General features: G+C 32.1%; 2 protein-coding genes across 11 annotated transcripts in view; one reads left to right on the top strand and one right to left on the bottom strand.

Annotated features, from left to right (window-relative positions):
- Nucleotides 1-3,739, top strand: part of LOC148619234 (unconventional myosin-XV-like) — an 89,627-nt gene extending 85,888 nt beyond the window's left edge. For all 9 annotated transcript variants that reach the window (XM_088578905.1, XM_088578908.1, XM_088578912.1 and 6 more), the window contains 3 exons: nt 250-336; nt 954-1,088; nt 1,249-3,739. In XM_088578905.1, coding sequence (XP_088435031.1) covers nt 250-336; nt 954-1,088; nt 1,249-1,365 — 339 coding nt within the window. In that variant the 3' untranslated portion in view covers nt 1,366-3,739. The remainder of the gene's footprint in view (nt 1-249; nt 337-953; nt 1,089-1,248) is intronic.
- A 3,259-nt stretch (nt 3,740-6,998) lies between these two features.
- LOC148619235 (chitobiosyldiphosphodolichol beta-mannosyltransferase-like) lies at nt 6,999-23,164 on the bottom strand. 2 transcript variants are annotated; one of them, XM_088578918.1, is made up of 13 exons: nt 22,888-23,163; nt 20,683-20,763; nt 20,269-20,372; nt 17,998-18,146; nt 16,019-16,105; nt 14,201-14,317; nt 13,776-13,885; nt 12,526-12,564; nt 11,447-11,509; nt 10,384-10,494; nt 9,590-9,704; nt 9,078-9,153; nt 6,999-8,436 (listed from the first exon to the last, which is right to left on the bottom strand). In XM_088578918.1, exons 1-13 carry the CDS (start codon nt 23,087-23,089, stop codon nt 8,290-8,292), a joined length of 1,401 nt encoding a protein of 466 aa, XP_088435044.1. In that variant the 5' UTR covers nt 23,090-23,163; the 3' UTR covers nt 6,999-8,289. The 2 variants fall into 2 exon arrangements, 1 of the variants encoding a protein (XP_088435044.1); XR_015921555.1 differs by lacking the exon at nt 6,999-8,436 and having other exon boundaries at nt 10,388-10,494; nt 22,888-23,164.
- Nucleotides 23,165-23,253: the final 89 nt, after the last annotated feature.

Consider the following 23,253-nt stretch of genomic DNA (forward strand, 5'->3'; position numbering starts at 1 on the left):
AAATCATTATCGCAATGTGTCATATAACTAATGAGATGTATTGAAATCAATGGCATATTTTACGAAAAAAAAATTGTCACACTATTAAAAAATAGAGAAAAACAGATTTTATTTATGTGTACATGCAACCTTTATTAATGCTATTTGAGAAGATTTAATTGATTCTGATCAGTATCACTAAAATATTGTGGTTTATATAGAAATGGACCCTGTTGCCTTTTATAAGTACCCCTAACCTTTCCATTTCAGAACCCTCCTACAACACCTGCTATTAAAGGAGAATGTCTGTTAGCTGTCAACAAAAATGGAATCCAATTCCTGAAGCTCCAGTCACATGTAAGCCATTGCTGCTTAATTCGTTGTTTGACACATTTAATGAGAGAAGTATGTCATATACCAATGCTTAGCATGCCGAGCATGTGGTAAAGCAGGTCATGATGACAGGTGGTCATGGAGCTGCTGGTAATGTTTACATAAAAACCTTAATGTTACTCCTGTATTTGAAAATGGGATCTGCATTCTGGGATCTGCATTCTGCAAGTTAAACAATCAATATAAGTTCCTAAAACTTTCTTTATAAAATATGACCTCTTTAATGATGCATGTGAATCATTGTCTCTGTTACACAGGGATATGAAAGAATGATTGACCCTAGGTATTGTTCACAATGTAGAAAACTTGTGCATGGCATGTTGGTTAAAGGTCTGCATTTGTGAATTGACAGTCCATTATAGTAACTAATGTAGTATACCTTACTGGAAACAATTTTATAGCCAAACTGCATTCTGTGTTGTTCTATTTCGAACATCATTTGCTTTTCTGTATAAGCTGCCTATTTCAATGTATTCTTTCTTGCCAGCGTGCATGACGCAGAATGTATACAGTTTATATATGCAACCTTCGACACTTAAATGTATTTCTAAATATTACCAGCATTTTAATTTGTATTTTAGGAATCAATCTTGCAGTATTCATTTAGTGAGGTTTTGTCAACTCGACAATACAGAAGCGAAAACAACCAGCATTACTTAGACATGAAACTTGGCAATCTAATGGTACAGAAAATTGTTAGGATTGAAACCGATCAGGTTAGTGTAAAAGTATTTTAGATAATGCTCTAAATAATGCCTATATACATATAAAGAGAGAGAATATCTGTTTCAAAAGTTTTTCTTGCTTAAAGGATGATTCATTCATCCATTGAGGCGCTGTTACAGTATAATACAAATCATTTTCTTTTTCTTTCAGGGATCTGATATATCCAATTTGATTGGACAATACATGCAGGTGATAGCACGCAACAGAAAGAGGCCTTTAACAGATAGAAGTACATTGGACAGAACAAGTTTGCAGAGGTACCATTGACAATGTTGAACATTTACTTCTAAAATGTATTTTCTACGAATCAGAGATCAAGTAACCAAAAGGCATGCATTTCAAGGACACAAATCAATATAGTTTTGGATGAGAGAACTATATGAATACAAAAGTGCTACAAAATATGTTAAAGGACAATTAAATTCTGAATAACAATTTGTTTATATGCAAATGTACATGTATTGGTAGTTGCATTTTAAACTATATCCATGTAATGTGTATTATAAGCAATAAATGACCTGTAATAATGCATGTACATAAGAGCTGTGATATTGAAATTATTCTATAGATTACATTATTTTCATACTTCATTTGTGATCTTGACATTTTCATTTCATGTAGGCTAAAGTTACAGGCTTATGTGTGACAAGTTTTGATTAGTAGAATTGTTAGAAAGATGTTGTTCATATTTTGACTTTTTTATCAGAATTAGTGAAGCGAATAGGTAACATGTCTAAATTTCTGGCTCAACAGAGATGACTTCTGTTTTCATTTTAATATCTGATAGGGAAGGAGTTGAATTCAGTCAGCTGTTTATTAATTTTACTATACTATAAAAAGTAGGTTTCACTATTGGTAGACCCTTTTCTTAAAGTCAGGAATTTCCACAAGGATGTAGTAAATATTGTAATAAAGATGTATACATGTGCTTTCTATCATATGAAGATCTGATGTAATGTGTGTTGTAAAGGGAGATAATTTGTGGTCAAAATTATCTCCCATGGTAATAACACGATTTATTTCATTGGCAACTTCAATATGTTTCGTTGTTTTGTTTTAATACATGTTTTGTAAAGTGCTGATTATATTGTAATTATATAAGATTTATACTTGTGTCAGATTTATATTTCTTTGTACGTGTGTTGTTGAAATTATTTTGATATTCAAGATTTTATGTATACAGTGATACTTATCATGTCATTTATGATTAGATCTTACTGAAACATTCCAAAATATACTTTGATACCAAAATTTATTACTTTAAATAAGCAATATATTGTTTTTGTTATGATTTGCTTTAAGGTTTAAGACCTGATTTATTTCCACGATAAACCAATGTCAATAAAAGTTTTGTTTCAATGACATTTAGATGCACGACCTGTAATTTCTTAGCTTTTTTCTGAATGAAGAGGTTTCAAATGTAATTAAAAGATCTATAGAAATGTTAATTTTACCTTTCCATATTTGCTTTGAATCTGTAATTCACTACTTTGTGCCAAAGTTATATTTACAAGGTTCTTGAGATTTTTTTTCAGTGAATGCAGGATTTAACTTACCAACTTTACCTCATGTTTCTGTCTGCAGTGCTACATTACTATTTAAATCCATTTAACATACATGGATAATTGTTTTAGATGTGGGATTAATTTAAATCCCTACTTAAGCATTTCTAGGTTATGGGCAAATATATTATTTTTGATAGTATTTTGTAAAAAAATACTAATCAATTTTAAAGTGGAATACCACCAAAAAAACTGTCATTCTTATTTATTATGAAAGAAAAAGGAAAAATGAAAAAAAATCTTTGTATGCTAAATGTAATTGATACCTTTTTATTAAAGTGATGTACAGACCTAAGTGCAAGTTGTGATGTGATGTTATAACATGGAAGTTACATTCCAAATGTTTACATGAATGAAATAATCAAACTGCTGAAATGTTATTGGTATAAATTGTTATGTTTGCTTTGTTATTTGATTGTGTTAATTATATAATGTATCCTCGTATTTTGTGGCAGATACAAAACATTCCAGTATGTTCCTTAGTTGACCCCAGGCTAAGCTTGTCAGTAACTGTACCATCTGTAGAGGATTCACATTGGCTGTGCAAGGATGAATGATTTTTTAGTTATTACAAAATTACTATTGTTTTATGGATGGATCCTGAGACATTAACTTGGACTATCACAAAATTTTGACATTTTAGGGATTTTTTTTTAAATTAGCAGTAACAGAAATAATTTGGTTTTCAAATATAAATTGGGATATATACGATAGCCGTATTATTCAACTAATTTAAAATGTTCAACTTAAAAATCATGAACAGGGCCTGATATAGACATATACTCTTTGTGGGTTTAAGTTGAATACTGGTCAGTCAGATTTTGAGAGAAATGGAGATTGGAAACCTGGATTATATAAATTACTAAATACAGGTTTTTGTAATAGAATTGAGCATTCAAATACCAATCATGGCCACAAGATATTAGGAATACATACTTCCTGTGTTACGGAAGTAGAATTATGGTTTGTGCAATTGTTACATGATATATCATTCATATATTACAAAATATATACATAATACTTCAAAAACATTATATTTTTTTATATTTCAAACAATTAATAAATAATATGAAACATGAGGTTTTTTTGTTAATTGTTGATGTTATTCATTTACATACCTTATTATTGGTAGTTGATCCTAACCAACAAAAATCAGCTTTAATTGATAAACAGTGGTGCGGTTTTTTTTCTTACTTTTGTCCATGGTATAAAGTAGTGGAGTCAAAAGATATCTAAAATCACTAGCAAGACAAGTACCCATTGCTAAATCACTAGCATGACAAATACCAACTGCTACACCACTAGCAAGACAAATACCCACTGCTAAATCACTAGCATGACAAATACCAACTGCTACACCACTAGCAAGACAAATACCCACTGCTAAATCACTAGCATGACAAATACAAATTGCTAAATCACTAGTATAACAAATACCTACAACTAAATCACTAGCAAGACTAAAACCCATTGCTAAAATCACTAGCAAGATAAATACCAACGGCTAAATCACTAGCATGACAAATATCCACAGCCAAATCAACAGCAAGGCAAACACCCACCATCCAGTCACTAGCTTGACAAAAACCTGCTACCAAATCACTAACATGACAAACACCCACCATCCAATCACTAGCTTGACAAAAACCTGCTACCAAATCACTAACATGACAAACACCCACCATCCAACCACTAGCTTGACAAAAACCTGCTACCAAATCACTAACATGACAAACACCCACCATCCAGTCACTAGCTTGACAAAAACCTGCTACCAAATCACTAACATGACAAACACCCACCACCCAATCACTAGCTTGACAAAAACCTGCTACCAAATCACTAACATGACAAACACCCACCACCCAATCACTAGCTTGACAAAAACCTGCTACCAAATCACTAACATGACAAACACCCACCATCCAGTCACTAGCTTGACAAAAACCTGCTACCAAATCACTAACATGACAAACACCCACCACCCAATCACTAGCTTGACAAAAACCTGCTACCAAATCACTAACATGACAAACACCCACCATCCAACCACTAGCTTGACAAAAACCTGCTACCAAATCACTAACATGACAAACACCCACCACCCAATCACTAGCTTGACAAAAACCTGCTACCAAATCACTAACATGACAAACACCCACCATCCAGTCACTAGCTTGACAAAAACCTGCTACCAAATCACTAACATGACAAACACCCACCACCCAATCACTAGCTTGACAAAAACCTGCTACCAAATCACTAACATGACAAACACCCACCATCCAACCACTAGCTTGACAAAAACCTGCTACCAAATCACTAACATGACAAACACCCACCATCCAACCACTAGCTTGACAAAAACCTGCTACCAAATCACTAACATGACAAACACCCACCATCCAACCACTAGCTTGACAAAAACCTGCTACCAAATCACTAACATGACAAACACCCACCACCCAATCACTAGCTTGACAAAAACCTGCTACCAAATCACTAACATGACAAACACCCACCATCCAACCACTAGCTTGACAAAAACCTGCTACCAAATCATTAACATGACAAACACCCACCATCCAACCACTAGCTTGACAAAAACCTGCTACCAAATCACTAACATGACAAACACCCACCACCCAATCACTAGCTTGACAAAAACCTGCTACCAAATCACTAACATGACAAACACCCACCATCCAGTCACTAGCTTGACAAAAACCTGCTACCAAATCACTAACATGACAAACACCCACCACCCAATCACTAGCTTGACAAAAACCTGCTACCAAATCACTAACATGACAAACACCCACCATCCAACCACTAGCTTGACAAAAACCTGCTACCAAATCACTAACATGACAAACACCCACCATCCAACCACTAGCTTGACAAAAACCTGCTACCAAATCACTAACATGACAAACACCCACCACCCAATCACTAGCTTGACAAAAACCTGCTACCAAATCACTAACATGACAAACACCCACCATCCAGTCACTAGCTTGACAAAAACCTGCTACCAAATCACTAACATGACAAACACCCACCACCCAATCACTAGCTTGACAAAAACCTGCTACCAAATCACTAACATGACAAACACCCACCATCCAACCACTAGCTTGACAAAAACCTGCTACCAAATCACTAACATGACAAACACCCACCATCCAGTCACTAGCTTGACAAAAACCTGCTACCAAATCACTAACATGACAAACACCCACCATCCAGTCACTAGCTTGACAAAAACCTGCTACCAAATCACTAACATGACAAACACCCACCATCCAGTCACTAGCTTGACAAAAACCTGCTACCAAATCACTAACATGACAAACACCCACCATCCAACCACTAGCTTGACAAAAACCTGCTACCAAATCACTAACATGACAAACACCCACCACCCAATCACTAGCTTGACAAAAACCTGCTACCAAATCACTAACATGACAAACACCCACCATCCAACCACTAGCTTGACAAAAACCTGCTACCAAATCACTAACATGACAAACACCCACCACCCAACCACTAGCTTGACAAAAACCTGCTACCAAATCACTAACATGACAAACACTCACCACCCAATCACTAACAAGACAAATACCCACTGCTTAATCACCATGTCACATCAGTTTCTATGCACCTTATTAAATCAAGCACGTTTATATTGAACAAAATATTTAGTGACCAAATTTGTAGATGTTTCCCTGTACCATGTAACCAGTCCATTTATTAATACAATCATTTATATTGGTTACTTTTAGTAAAACTACACAAATATCTGCAATAATGTGTCTTTTTAAAGGTTTTCTCTGTACAACAAAGACATTTTGCAAAGAATATTTTGATCAGACACAAGTTATCTCCCCTATCCATAGTACATTCTTGGTCAATTATATCGCTGAAGTTTAAGTACTAAGAACACAAAATGTCAAATTTCTGAAAGAAGTGCTAAAAATGAATACAAAAACACAATACTTAGTCCAAAAGAAAACTAGTGTTTTAAAGAAGGTTTATTCTGGCTCCATAATTATTCATACTGTTTATGTATTCACTCTATCCCATAAAGTACAATTTTTCATGTCACTGGTCACAAGTTCCAAATCTGCAGATCTTAAAATCATTTAGTATAATTCACTACTAGTAAATCTATAAATAATGTCTCCAATGAAGATGTACCAAGTCATGCACACATCTTTTGAAATTTGTGAAAAATAATGGTAGTGTAACTCAGCTCAATCTCTCAGTTCGATATAAGGATGGAAGGATCTATGAAACCACTAAGTATGGCAGGTACAAAATAAAAATAAAACCAAGAGCTTAAAAATATTTTATTGACCAACCTAAACAAATTCAAGTCATTTAATTCGTAGATCTATATTATAGGCTGTTTTTCACAGTGATTGGATTTCTAAAAAAACTCATATTAGACATTTTAGGAGAACAATGATGAACAATTCATAAATGAAAGTATCATTTTAACAACAACAAAATTACCACACATACCATGATTATTTGTACATTGATACCAATATTCATCAATACAAAAATTTTAAATGAAAAAGTACATTAAGTGCCCCATTCACCGACAAATATAAACATAAGAACTTGTTATACATTAGTCTAAATTCAGTATTGTTATAACCAGATTAATTCACATTACTGTAGAAAATTTTTAACGCCTAACACATATATTAGTAAAACAAGTAGTACAGGAGCAGTCTCTGTGACTTAGTCTTAATGCCAGCATAGAACAATAAAACTCACATCAAAATATTCATAATATTGTATAAAAAAACTTGAGCAGTCAAAATATCATACCATGTTTACATTAAAAAATCACCATCTAACACATCTACTGTACAGATATTGAAGTACCAGTCCATATAAAATTCAGACACTGCCAATGGTAGAGGCAATTCAAGGTGTAGAAAAAAACACAGAACAAACAATGCTATATTTTCAAATAACAATAGTTCTTTCTGTACTCAGATCTGTATTATTGAGATAACCATACATTCACCTCCCATTAAAATCAACCAAATCAAACAAAATCAAGAACAATAACTCTTGCAAAGTGCCAAATCATACACAATCTATATAATTTTTATCTCTAAGTGCAAGAACCAAACAATGAACTAAGGCTGTTTATGTGGTCTATATCTGTTTCTGCATTAGAAATAAAAGTGCACTTGTTGGGTTTTTGAAATACATGAATCAACTCATGTCTGATTTTTATAAAGACTGCTACTTTGGAAGACAACAGCAATCAAACAACCTCTAAATAGTAAAAAATTAGTATCAATAACCACCACACATCATAAATTCTACAGTGTATAAAGTAGAAATATGAAAGACTTATAGTTGCACCTGTAATGCACATGATTAGATAACAGAATAAGCTCAAGCTTAAGTCAGTACAGCCAACACCATCATAAACTTTGCAGAAAACCGCACCCAGCAATCTGTTCGTATTCAGCAGACAAGTTTGAAGGTGGCATTGTTATAATTAACTGGATAATGTTTTCTTCAAGATACGTGTAATCCTATTCAGTTACTTGTTGTGCTGATTATTAGTTTGCCTTAAGTATCATTTACACCTACGTCATTGGATTTTTGGTTTTTCACCCAAGAATAAAGGCAAAACAATCTTTTTCCACTGTTCATGCCATCGTACTGCCTGGAATATTCCTAGCTTTTCTCTCATCTCTTGTAAAAGCTTCTGCTCTGTTTGGAAATTTTCTAAAAGATACTAAAAAAAAATTAATAATTAATTAAAAATAAGTAACTAGTATTTCTGCTCTATTTTTTCTCCATGTTATGTTACTAGTATGATGGTAAATAAAAGCCATATCACAGGGTTCAAATTAAAGCTGCTGCCTGGTCCAGGGCCCTTAATTTCTGATAAAGAAAATTACCTAGGTTCTGGAACTATCTGATTTTCTTAAGACTAAAAGCAGAATTAAGCTTTCAGATTTTACTGTTATAATTCTCTTTTTTACTATATATTTACTGCCAATTTTGCAAATTTCCACTTGTTTGTCGACCTAATAAAATTATGTCTGTACCATACAATACATTAACTCTTATTGAGGACCTCTCACTTTTGAATATTTCATTGGGACATTGTACAAGCATACTGAAATTTGCAATTTCTATACGAATGGTATTTTTTTTTAATTTAGAATCCACTGGGTCCATGCTACTGCTAGTGAGGCAAAGGTTGCAACATTATTTACCAGCCCAGAAGTAAGACTTGTCTGATCCAATTTATTACCAGAACTTGCACCTCCAGAGTGGCTTCAATCCTTGTATTACACTTGGTAGAACTACTAGGTGCTTTACTTTGTTTTTTTTTATTTATAATCATACATATAAATGTATTTTACATACCTTCATCTGTTTAAATAAATGTTGACCATCTCTAAATACTAAACCATTATGTCCATGCTGTACTAGCTCATATAAACTGAAAAATATAAATATTTATAGACGTAAAATATGTATTGATACTTAACAATGCAATTTTTTCTTCCTTAATTCATTTTTGTATACAGTTGATAAAACATGTGTATAACTAAGCCATTTTCTTGTAATTATTATAGTCTTAAAGTAATTTTAAAACTTGCAATGAAAATGTGCATAGCAAAACATCTTAACCTTACAGGACTACTGAAGAAACTGCTCGAGTACACTTACTTCAGAATCCCTCGAATAAAAATAAGTTGAATTGTCTCCCCTGATATATGTTTTCTGAAGACCATTTCCCACAAGTACATCTTTTTGTGATACAATACGAGAGTTTGAACATTCTTACCAAATTGATGATTACAGAGAAGTGCCCATAATTTTCAATGACAGACAGACAATGTGATTCCTATATTGTGTTACCAATAATATATTACCATTCATAATATATTGCACAAACAGGCAAACCACATCCAAACATATCCACAACTTTCATTGGTAGATCTAATCCACTAGAAGACTTGTGAAGACATATTCCTAAATCTCCAGACCCTGAAATTAAAAACTAAATATGACAATTCATTCTTTTTTTCTACTACTAAGAACTTCCTTATACAAACATTGAACATTGTAAATAAAAACTAAGTATCATAGATCCTTGATAGCCAAGTAAAATGTTTAGAAGAACAATCTGACTATTTGTAAAGGAGTTAAACATGGTATGAAATAATCAATCATTTTGACAGTGTTATTTCACTATTTGTACCACCAGAATCAAGAAATAAAGACAAAATTCCCGTAATCATTATGGTAAAATTAGAAAACATTTCAGGGGCAGATAATTGTGTCAAAAACTTAAATTTTCTAACATTTCAATGAAAAATTAAAACATATCTTGTGATGCAGAAATCAAATAGTGGTTATTTAAAGAAAGAAGACCTCCTAGATTTCAATGAAATTGACAGATTGATTGGTTTTTGACATGCATGTTCCAGATTTTTCTCCTTTTGCCTGATTCTTACAAATACTTGTCTAAAATAAGACTCAAGTAATGAGGAATATGTGATTAACAAAGATTTTGGAATGATGGAAAGTTTAAATCACCTTGTTAATTGTCAAATTATCTATATAAAAAAGTTCATCAGGTAATGGTAAAACAATCGAGGTATGACCAATAAGTTTCTTGTACTTATGCGTCATAATCAAGTCTATAACATGAGAAAGTATTTACCTACAAGAACAGGATAGTCTTCTGATTCTAACCAAGGTAAACAAAACTGAACATGTTTCCATTCATCCTGGTCTATCTTCTCTCTGTAATATTCTTTTTGTGGGCCTTTCCCTAATAAAAATGTAGTAACAAATTAAACAACAATCTCCGAGCAATGGCTCACTAGCTATACCTTTCAATCATGATATGAGGAAAATAAACAAAGCCCTCAGTAAATAGGAAGTTGTTGTCAAATTTTTCCCAAAAAAAATTTAACATATGGCATATCTATAGGAAGAATATGTTAAAATTTCAAGCCACTGTGATAATTAGTTTCTGAGAAAAGTGTGGTGAAAATTTCTAAATATAAAGTGAAAAATGAACAAAACCCTCTGTAAACAGCAAGTTGTACACAATTTTTTCCTAAAAGGAATCCCACAATAATATGGCATGTGTACAGGAAGAATGAGTTAAAATTTCAAGTTGCTATGATGAGTAGTTGCTGAGAAAACTGTGATGCAAAAAATTGATATGGAACACGTAAACATAGACAAAGGTAAAACAGTATACACCCTATCCTTGAGACCAGGGGTACAACAATTCATAGTTTATCGGAAGTGTTATTAAGATTTTTGAAAATTATAAGTTACCATGAGAAAGCTCCAAAATTTCCAATAATCAATGTTTACTTTCCAAATTTTAAAAAAAATCTGAAATTCAAATTTTTTTTCATACCAAATGGGAAGTAAAATGTAACTTTTTGACTCATCCCAAATTCACTTGCCCAAGATGATGGGAAATTAGTACATGAAGTACTGTATAGCAGCATATTTAATACAAGTGTCTGTTGTATGGTTACAGTACTTTTTATGTACAAAAAACCAAAGTCAAAAAAATATTTCAATAAAATACAACCACAATGGAAGAGATCAATAAGAGGTTATAGTATTTTCTTTATCATTTTATGAAAACACCTTGAATACTTATTCACATTATAAAGACTTAAAATTGCAAAACAAAAGGTAAACATTAAGCAATTATCTTGATTTGTTTAAGTGTTACTACATCCATTAATCAAACTTACCTGTTATAACACATATAACATTAGGTAAATTGCTGTCACTAACACTTGCTGCAATCTCATATTCTAAAGACAAATACAAAATATGCAAATGTAAGACTTGCTTAAAATACAAAACTAATAAAAACTGGTACTGTACAGCAACTAAAGTCATGGAACAGTACAACCTATTCCCAATCTACATGTGTGTATATATAGTCACATACCAAATTACCAAATTTGAAATCAACCCATTCGTTGGGAGCTGAGATATTTGTGGTGAAATTCAGATCGATAGACGGAATAACAGACAAACAAGGTGATTCCAATATACCATCCACTCATTGAGTGAGGGCGAAAATTGTGCATATGTAACTTTACTGCATCAATCTTGCATACTTTGATCGACATCCCTCTAACATATGACCCAAGAAAGGTGTCAACAAACAAATGGCAGCATACCATTACAATGCTCCTTATTTGATTAAAAAAAAGGTTCAATTAAAGCGTTAGTAATATCCCAATATGTAGATCCTCTGTCAAAATATGAATGACTCAAACACTTCCTGTCAAAGTTGATATATGCATTTAGGATGTCTGAATGTTTAATGTATACAAACATCATGTCTTATAGGAAGTGTTGCATATTACTGGTGGTCGACACATCAGTGATATAACAACGTAACGATACATTATCATTAAATGTAATTTGAATACAAAAAGGGTAGGAAACTCACTCAAATTCCAGCCAGTCCTGAATACAATTTTTCAATACATTTACTATATGGCTATATATATTTTTGCTGAAATTAGCCAGCCCTGCCAAAAAATAGCCAGTCTCAGGCTGGCAGGCAGGCTACTATTTCTAACTCTGGTACAAATAGCTCTCGTCTCATAGCCAAGGGTATAAAATCATATTATTAACAAAAACAAAAGCAATCTTACAAGTGCTATAGTATAAGAGAGTGTTAAATACCGTCTAAAGATACAGAACAGCCACATTTCTTGCAATAATAAAAAAATAACAATAATTTCTGAATTTAGAGAAATCAGAAGTACCTAACTTTAACATATGAATAGCATATCTAAACTTAATAACATACCCTGTAAACACTCCAATAGCACACCAAAATCTTCATCCTCTATAATAAATAGCATGGGGGTAACATTAAGATCAAATTTGTAAGAAAAGTAGTGTATACTAGAATACTCTGACTCAATCAGTACATTAGTAAATTGGCTCCAATATTTATAAATTGGCATTTACAAGCTGAGTTGATACCAAAATTCAATACAACTTTTTTTTATATATTTCTGCAAAGTAGAGCTCTGTAATTACATTTTTCCAAACCCATTATATTATGACAAAATACAAGAAATTATATTGCATACCTACAAGAAGCATGTATTAAATTTCAAGCCACTGTGATGAGTAGTTGCTGAGAAAAGTGTGACAAAAATATTGATGAGTAGTTGCTGGGAAAAGTTCGACAAAAATTTCAACTTTCAAAATATAAAGTCAAAAATAAACAAAGTTCCTGGTTAACAGGAAGATGGAGTCTAATTTTTCTGAAAATGTATCCCACTATACAGCATACCTACATAAATGTGTTAAATATTCAAGCCACTGTGATGAGTAGTTGCTGAGAAAACTGTGAAGAAAAAAGTGTAGCGGAAACACAGACAAGGGCAAAACAGCAACTTTTGGAGTGGGTGTATCATTACTTTTCCAAAAGCAAAATACATTTAGCTCTCAATGGTGCAAGAAGGTTGTGATAACTTTGCTATGCAAATCTGCTCTATATTTTATTCACAGTTCTAATATGACATGCATCTAAGGCCTTTGGACTACAGCCATGGTAAAACTGTGATGAACATATGACCACTGACATAGCTGATAAGTTATAATTTTTTCCGACATCACAGCAGAATTTTGCTCAACAATGGTTGTCATTAGTGCAAACCATAGGCTGCATCTTTTAAAAAACATGAAGAGGCTAGTTCTATCAGAATTGAAATAATTCACAGACTGCTTTTTATCATAATTTCACCACTGGCTGGCCATTTATTTCATTTTTTACCCTGCACTGTCATGTTGGTGAAAGAAGGCGATATGTGTAAATGGCAAGCCACTGGTAAAAAAATAATAAAATGGAGTCTCAGTGAATTATTCTAAATAACTTAAGAAACTGACCTCTGACTGTATGTCCGTCAATAATCTGTTGTTTATTAAAATAACAAAGTGACATCTAACATCACTTAATTAACATTGCACAATCACATAGTTCTAATTATACCACAAAACATACAAATGCTACCATGTTCGTTATGTTGTCTAATTAACAGTCCATACCTGTCCAGCTTGTACTGCTGATAATAAGGGCTGGCCTGTTAGGTCTATCCATGATTGTACCATCAGATTTTTTAACAGTTAATACTGTCTCTTCCTTGTATTCTTCAGATCTGTAATAAATCAACAGCATGATGACATAAACATTAGTACTTTTCTTGTAGTTGGTGTTCTAATAATTTCTTAGCTAATATTACACTTAATCCAGAGTGAGGGGTTAATTCCACCCATAGCTGATATTTTTAAAGTTTTTTCATCAGAATAAGTGAGACTGTCAAATGGGACCTGACAGTTCAAAATATTAGCCATGAATTAGTGATATGTATCAGATCATGAAGGAGTGGAATAGTTACTCACTAAGAATACCAAAATCACATTTACACTCCTATGTTTACTTTCTCTTTCATGTTATCATTAACACTAAGTACCTTTTATGAGGAACAAACACTTTGTACTTGTCAGACAATTTCAGTAACAACTTATGTTTGTCTTCATTGGATGTCCTTTTAAACTGTTCTGCAGGTCGGTCATACAATGTATGGGCACTAGATAAAAAAAATGTCCATTGCAACAACATGAAAAACTTAAGAGACATTATACATAATTAAAATAACCAGACTCTTAATAATGTGATATACAGTCACTGGAGGATCTAGAAATTCAAAAAGGGAGACCCACTGACTTGGCTAAGGGGAAAAGAGGAGGTCTGCTTCAGTGAAATCAGGTGATTTTCTATGTACATCCTATTCACAGAGGCAGCAACTTGTAGATGACTGAGCATTGAATGAGTCAATAATGACCTTACATGTATATTTTCCATTATAACAAGAAAAGTGCATTATTATGCATTTGCATTGTTTCAAATATTGGCAAAATTTTGAATAAAAAATTCTAAATTAAACTGCCTTTAACTGCTTGTGTGGTAACAACATTTTTTTTTAAAACATTTTTTAAAAAAAGTTTTTGTAAAAAGGTGATTACATCTCATGATTTGACAAAGAAGTCTTTCAGTTGTATGTTCTATGAAATACTAGCATGGACATTATAATTCATGGTTTCCAATTCAGCAACACTGTTTTAAACTTTAGTACAAAAATTAAATTTGTGATTTAACTAAACCAAGAAAAGTGTCACCCTACAAACAATAGATATAAGTCTCACTAATCACTTCTAACGTTTCCATTACTTTACATGTTAAAAAAGTAATTTTCAAAGTTTCACTGTGAATTCCCAGGACAAATGACATCTTAAAGTTGCATACCGTTGCGAAGCTTGAAAAATAAGGCTTTCAAAATCATCATGCTAATATACAATGATTGTAAAATTCTTCATGAAATTTACTTGAATAAATGATACTGAAAATCCACATTTTTACCTTTTCTGCTAACTTACAGCATGAAGGCAAATTACTCACAACATGTAAACAATAATCATACACTTTTTTTAGCAAATTACAAGTATGATTTTAAAGCACACATTCTCAGCTTTATTTTGACTACTTTTAATCAGAGTACAAACAAATAATGCACTTACAATGCATAGGTCTAGTTTCAGTGTGCTTATGAGTTATGGTACTACATTAGGGGGTGGCCATTTGACCTGGAAGTGGTTAGTGAGACCATATCTAATAATACAGTAGTCTCCCTTTATAAGATCACCCTTGTTGTCAAGGAAAAGTGGCCTAATAATGGAGGTAGCCTTTCTTGGGGGAAAACTATCAGGGTCTTTTTTGTTAATACATGTACATGTCAGTATGCATATTCTTCTGTTCTATTTACAGCTACATATCAATGATAGATTAAGATCATAGAATATTGGATTGCCTGGATTTTTGTTGATATGTTGATTAATAAATAGAATTGTTTTTATTCAATTTTGTTATTTGTTTCAAAATCCCTTGTAATAGTAACTTAGCACAAGTCAGTTTCAGAACAAATTATAGGAATACGCATTGGTAGAATTTGTAAACAATGGATACAAACTAGTTAGTCAGGTCAGGTATTAAATAATATAGATAAAAAAAAAAAAAATATCAATATTCCCATGGGAATAGAATAATTTTCAGGCATTGTTGTTATAGCGTGATCAAGGGAACCAAAATTCTAGTGGAAATCCTTTACAACTTACCTAGTTCAAATGCTACGACTTCTATATGTCACCTGATAAGAATTTAGAGCCATGAAAAGAAGCAGTCACATGAATTCTAGTCTATGAAAACAGAGTTTAATGAGGAAAAAAAGACTTACTATATTCCCTTTTGATGGAGGTCAGCTTTCATCGCCTTGGTAACACACAAATTGATTTTGGAGTATTTCCCAAAGAAAAACTCATACCTAGAGTTAAAAAAATACATGTGTCAACATGTAAGTTTATAAGTTAAACTAGAATTGTGAATTGAATTTAAAATAATGAAAAACATGTCATCAATAATATTGCTGAGAAAAGATAGTTATAATTCATAAGTTTGAATTTGAATTTCTAACCTGAGAAAAAGAGATTGAAATTCTAGGTTGTCATTTTGTCAATTGCAACTTAAAGACCATCCAGGTAACCATGTATAATTAGCTTTTTTTCAAAATAAAAAGCTCTGCCAAGCACAGCATGATACAACCACAGCCAGAAGAACTCATCTGGGCAAGTGTGGACACAATATTAGTTTTTGACATGCTTAACATAGGGACTTACAATTCATTATGGACACAACAACTTATTTGGATACAAAATTGCAAAACATTTTGAAATTCAATTTACGTACTAAGTTCGGCTTCAGAAAGGATCACTATGAATCTCATAAATAATGGTAAATGAGTAAATTTTCTAAGCATGCTTCTTAAAGCTCTTTTATTTAAGAGATTTTCAAAAGTAATAGAAAATATATTTAATAATTGCACCGAATAAAAGAGACAATTTTTTCTTTATAACTCAAATACCATAAGAGATATATGTAATCTGACTGAATAATTCAGGCAAGGATTTTCTTGAGGAATCTAATAAACAAAAATTTCAAAATCAAACCAGAAATAAAAAAGTTTATTTTTTAAGGTGTGACTACACTTTGTCCCCCCTTAGACTTACAATGCTAAATGCTATTTGAAAATTTAAAATGGGATTGAATAAGGAACAAATGTTAAAAATTGTCAAGAATGAATGAGAAGTTAACATTCTACATCAATTTTAAATAAATACCTATTTTACCCCTTGTGGCCCATTTTTGCAGAAGGGTAGGGGCCACTGACCCCATTTTAGCTAGCAAGCTTCTTAAAGCAGCAAGTAACAACAGATAAAAAAATCAATACATTTGGTTGACTACATCTATAAATATCTTATGACAAGGAAACGAAAAAATTAACAATAACAACGACAATGAAAAAAGTATCATAACATATACAACCTCAATTTTTATAAAAAAGTTACTAACAAGATGACTATTGTCAATGACAAGAGCATTTTGTTGTGAGATATTGAGTAGAAAATATGTGCAAACAATTTCAGAAACTAAAGTTTTAATCAAAAGTCTCAATTTTATGATAAAATTATTTCAATATCATTTTCCTTTCGTCGATCACAGAATTTTGAAATACTTTGATCCTATTCTGCAACTATGAATCAGAATACGTACATTTTTTATCAAAACAAACAGAAAAAAAAGAAATATCTTTATGCAAATATTAAGTCATTTAAACCCTATAACTTGATATCCCTAGGCTGTTTCATACTGGGTTATTTCAAACCCTGTGTGGAAATTTTTTTCCTGAATATTGTGTATTACAGAGTTAATCAGTTCAATATGAAAAAATAAGGACACAATTTACTCAAATCTGGTATTTAACAATCATGAAAATGAATATAAACTACCTGATTTATTTAGTAAAAGAGTAACTCAATTTTTTAGTTGATATAGGTAAATAAGACAAGGAACCTTGATTTCTACAGCATTATCAATTTACTTATACCACAAGTTAACCAAGCACTAGTACAGTAGTAGGTTTACTTTATAACCATCAAGAGTAAAACATGACAAAGGGAGAAACAGAGGGAAACATCTCATATAGCAAATGAAATTGAGGGTGAAATGACCCACATTCATGTTCACCGCATGATACCCTACAAACTCTTTTAGATTTATAATAAAATCTTAACCTAAAAATAAACTTTATTTGTAGGGGATATACGTTTTGTAAAAAACAAATAGTTAACAAAAACAAACTATTAAATTTAGTCATACCATCGTCCAATTTTCACCAGCAAGTGTTCTACTCCAACACCTAAGCTGAGGATGGTGTAGCCATAATTGTGCCAATCCACAACTAGTTTACTCCCTCTCAAATAACAAACAACTAAACACACTATCATGGTAGGAATACATGGTGGATTCTACAAAAAGTTTTATCATTTCATTTTACTACTTCCAAACGAGTTACATGTTAAAACCTACTATAAGCAACCACCGCAAAGCAGTGTGAGCTCTACGGTTATTACATGTACTTACTAAATTTCCCTTAAGGTTCCCCAATATACAAACAAAAAAGAAGTCATGTTCTGGAAGTAACAAAAAGTGACTGTCCTTGCGGAGAAAATTAATCATTTCCTTCAGTTTCAGAAAAATTAAATTCATCTTTTCTGAAAGTTTTCAAATCTTTTTCTATTTTGTTTTACTCATTTAAAGAAGTGAATGTTATGTTTTTTTTCTCTTTTTTTGAAAACTCCGGGAAACACGTAGATGTGTATGTATGTGTTACGGTGTATCTCCGATGTTCCACTGTTACTGTTGTCAAGAACCAAACCCACCTTAGAAAAAAATAGAACTCTGATTGTATTATCAAAATCAAAGAATAGCTTTTCTAAGACAAAAAAGGCAATCATTTTCTTGTTTGGAATTTGCAGCTGTCGTCTGCATTTTGTTTACGTCACATGATATGTATAAAATATTCCCACCATCCATGGAGAACTGTAATATTTCCAGTATCTGTACAGATTGAACTGATAGGCCAAAACTGAAATGGATATTGCTAGAGATGTCCCTAAGGGATAAAAAATGTACAGTATTGCGAAGTGTTATGAAGTTATTGACCATTTTGAGGGCGAGGGAAAAGGGGGTATTAGGTTGGAATTTTGGGGAAAAATTGTTCAAGATATTCATTTATTAAAAAAAACACCCCCATTAATTAACAAGACAGATTTTCAAATAGAATTATTGATTTTGCTTGCTGCTTAAATATAAATTAAAATATTGCACTTGCGAAGCAAAAATTTTCATCAGGGTTGACCCCCCTCTATGTAATGTCCTTTATTATTTTTAAGAGTCTCGCACAGTTAGTGCATGTATGTTAAAGCCACGGTGCTCGCTGATTTAGGAAATGCCTACCCCATATTAGATAGCACAAACATGGTATACAGGTATACATGTATTATTAATATATGTAAGTGTTTTGTAATCACTAGATATCCCAACTACATATGCAATTTAAGGAGTTGAACTTGATTGTAGAATGAAATATGAACTTGTACTTCTACTGACTCATAAAGTATAAAAAGTTACCTATATTCTTTGCCATATTCAGAAAGATAAAAATAAAAAGCTTTGCAGAGTGAAGCATGATATGACTGCAGAAGTTGAACCCTGAACCATTGGGACAAATGTTTACACAATATTAGTTTCTGACACATTTAAGCATATAGACTTACAATTCATTCTGGACACAACTTGTTTGGACACTATATTGCACAAAAGTTTAAATTAAAATAAAAAATCTAAAAAGTTGATTATTTAGATGTGTGGTCCATTTGACCCTGTTTAACTCGAAAATCATAAGAGATATCAGTAATCTGATTTGGAAAATGCAGGCGGGGATTTTCATAAGAATTTCAATTAAAAAAACATTTTTGAATCAGACCAAATATTAAAAAAGTCAATTTATTTTTGCCCCTTATACTAAAATGGTAGGAGCCACAAACCCCAAATTAAAAAGGAACCTTCCTTTAGTAGTTAGTAAAACCATATCACAATTTCATAACAATTGAACAACACAACTAAAGTTATCGACACAGATAAAGACAACAGTGCCATATCAATATACAACCGCAATCTTTTTGCAGTCATATAAAAATCACTGAAAAAGTTGGCTTGTTACATTTCCCTGTAGATAGATATCTGATGTATTATAGTCTGTGTATCAATGGTAGTGCCTTTTGGTTCATTGGTTATATTTTATTTAAGACTTAGTACCAGTGATCTAAGATTTTAGAAAATTTAAGGTTTCCATAGGAAAGCTCCAAATGAAAATTAGGTATCCCACAAGTATGTTTGAAAATTCAATTGTTCTATTTCGCAGAAGATAAATGGAATTTGATTAATACATGTAACTTTCTCATGTAAATATTTCACTTTCCCTTGGTGACTCTGACGAGTCAAAACTATGAAAGCATTTTAAAGACTATCTAAAAAATGAATATTTTTCAACCATTTTCACTTGTACATTTTTTGTATGTCCCATACCTGAAGCATGATAAAACCTGCCTTTGGTGACAGTAACAGAGTTGTACCTAAAGTTGCACACTGCCATACCACTTTCAGGACAAAAACCAATAACTTTGGAAAATCTAAATTTAAAAAAAAAATGCATTGAACTACATTTTATACATAGATTATATGCTGTCAAACAAATGAGTTATTTAAGTTAATCAATATGTAGTTCTGCAAGCATACACTAATTCTTCATATTAAAGTCTAAATAATTAGTTCATTGGCAACATCTAAAATTAAGTTTAGAATTGCATAAAAAAAACTTAACATGGCCTTATTTTAAAACTACTTTAGTACTTTTTATTGAAGATATTAAGCATTTTCTGTACTTATCAAAACACTTGTTATCAACATAAATAAAAAAGCAGCAACTTTTAAATGACTCACATTTCAAACAAGCAGGAGGGTCTGGTATAAGATATTTTCTGATCTCTTTATTTCTTCTTATTGTATCTGGTAATTTTGAATCTGCAATAAAAAATACCAGTAGATATAATTAGATCACCTATTTAAAACCTACAATGTATTGTTTATGTTCATTGCTTAAAGATAATATTTAAAATAGAAGAGAAAATATAGCTACAAATGTATTGACTACATTGTAGTTCATTTTTGTACTAAGGCATTTAAATTTCACTTGAATGTGAAAAGGTATGTACAGTATCAACAGCCTTCGTGTCCTGGCTTAAGATTAATGTTCAAACTTGATTGCATTAAAGGTTCTATGATACCATGAACTAAAATGCATCTCAGACAACCTGTATCCGCAGAACATAAACTCAAACAGTAAAAACTTTGTACAAGTTCTAAATTCTACTGGAATAATGCAAAGTAAACAGCACAAGTGTACAATAACTTGATTTGTTTGGTAAACTACACCTACAAATTGTATTCTGAATTGTTATATTGTACAAGTCAACTTTTTATAGATTCATTTATTATAAATGTATATACTTTTAGTTTGTTATGTAGAATGAGCTTCAACATCAATAATGAAATGTTGCCACTAGTACAATGTAAATATACAGAGGAATCCTGTGTGAATACACATTTCATTGCATAATATACATTGTACATTATATCAAATGTACTGGTACAGAAAAATTCAACTACATGTATGAAATTTATGTTGTAAATATGTTCTATAATAGGTATGGTGTACATGCATGTGTCAAAGAGACAACAACCTAACAGGAATGAAAATGTCAGCCCAAGGCCATCCATTGGTCTTTAATTAATAACAAGGAAACCCTCATACCACAGACTGCAGCTACATTTTTGTAGTCCCTAAACATCATTACACAGGCACAGCAAAAAGAGTTGCCCCTATATACTCAAGTAACATAAAAATTGAACTAAAGGTGAAAACAAAACAAGACACACAGAGGCCAGAAATTCCCGACTTGGGATATGTGCAAAAAATGTGGTGAGGTTAAAGTACTTTGGAGTGATCCCAACCCTCCCGCCTATATCTGGCCATTGCGGAAAAATATTACACAATTGAACACACCTAAAATCACTTCAAAAAAGGTCTGAGTCCCTTGTTACAATGGACATAAAGAAACTGAATATAAAATACAAATGTACAAAATAAGGACTAATAGCAGTTAACTGACATGCCAGCTCCAGAAGAGTTAAAACCTATAAAAAGTTTCATACATGTCCCCATCGTGCATAAAAATCAATTACGGTATATCATAAGTCATACAAAAGGACACAACCCATATCTACATGTGTATATTCAATACTCTGATATTATTAATTCATCTTTTTTTAAGATCTAAACAAGATCTCAAAAACAGAAAGATGTAATCTACATTGTAGATTGCAATAGAAATTTTGGTGTCATGATGAGATCTCTAGGAAGTAAAAAGAAATGTAATTAAAAGATATGATCATAAACAAAAGACAGATCCTGAATTTTCTCCTGTAGGATGTATTCTTTTGAAATTAAAAAAACATACATTGTAGTTACATGCATCTATAAACAGAAAGCTTGAATACACTTTAATACAAACTGAGTTAATCAAGGAAATTAGAATGTCTTTGGTGGTATCTTATATAGGTAATTACATCTTAAAGTCTCAAACAGACATCCAATGCCAGGTACATTTGTACATGTATTTATTACTTATTGCCCTCTAATTACAATCTTTGTACCTAACTCAGTAGGTGGGAAACTTTCGTAAGGTTCTAATTTCCACATAGTTGTGATGTTCAAGGAATTGTGAACTAAAAGATTGCTTTATTTACGTCCAGTTATTTCACAGTTATCTCTGGTAGACTATATATAAATATACATGTATGGACACAAAAGTTCAATCAAAATACCACTTTTCATAGAACAAATCCTGAATTCACACCTGCACATGTGTACATTTGAGTTCCTCTGCATTGTACAACAATTCTTCATCTTTCCTTTTATGTTTTGATGAGCATAGTTCTGACAATAATTTAGCCCATAAAATGTCCTTTCCTTCAGTACTGACTTCTTGTAGAGTTGGATTGTAACTTCCCTGTACTTTTGAAAGATCAGTGTTTAAAGACCCTATCCGATCTATTATCTATTTTAACAGTATGATTATATCTTACCTCCATAACCTACTAAGTCCACGTGAAAACCTTCCTTGGCAAATGACAGAGAATGATACAGCATCCTTGGACTTCTACCAAGATCTCCAAGCACTACAATACAAACTGACTTATTCCCATTGACAATGTAATTCAACAACACATACAGAAAAATCACAATGAATGGAAAAAGGTAAATAATAGGCCCCAAAATGAAAGTCATAATTGTTGTGGTAACTTGAAATTCGTGGCAAAGGAAAAGCAGACAAGCACTTCCGGGTGCTCCCTACAACATTTGTATTTATAAAGAATCCTCTTCATGTCGGACGATTTTCGCAAATATTTTTGTCATTTTTTTATCATAAAACACATCTGTTATGGTGTTAA

Source organism: Perna viridis, chromosome 4 (genome assembly GCF_037379345.1).
Source record: "Perna viridis isolate PV_CMFRI_1.1 ecotype Kerala chromosome 4, ASM3737934v1, whole genome shotgun sequence".
NCBI classification, from domain to species: Eukaryota; Metazoa; Mollusca; class Bivalvia; order Mytilida; family Mytilidae; genus Perna; species Perna viridis.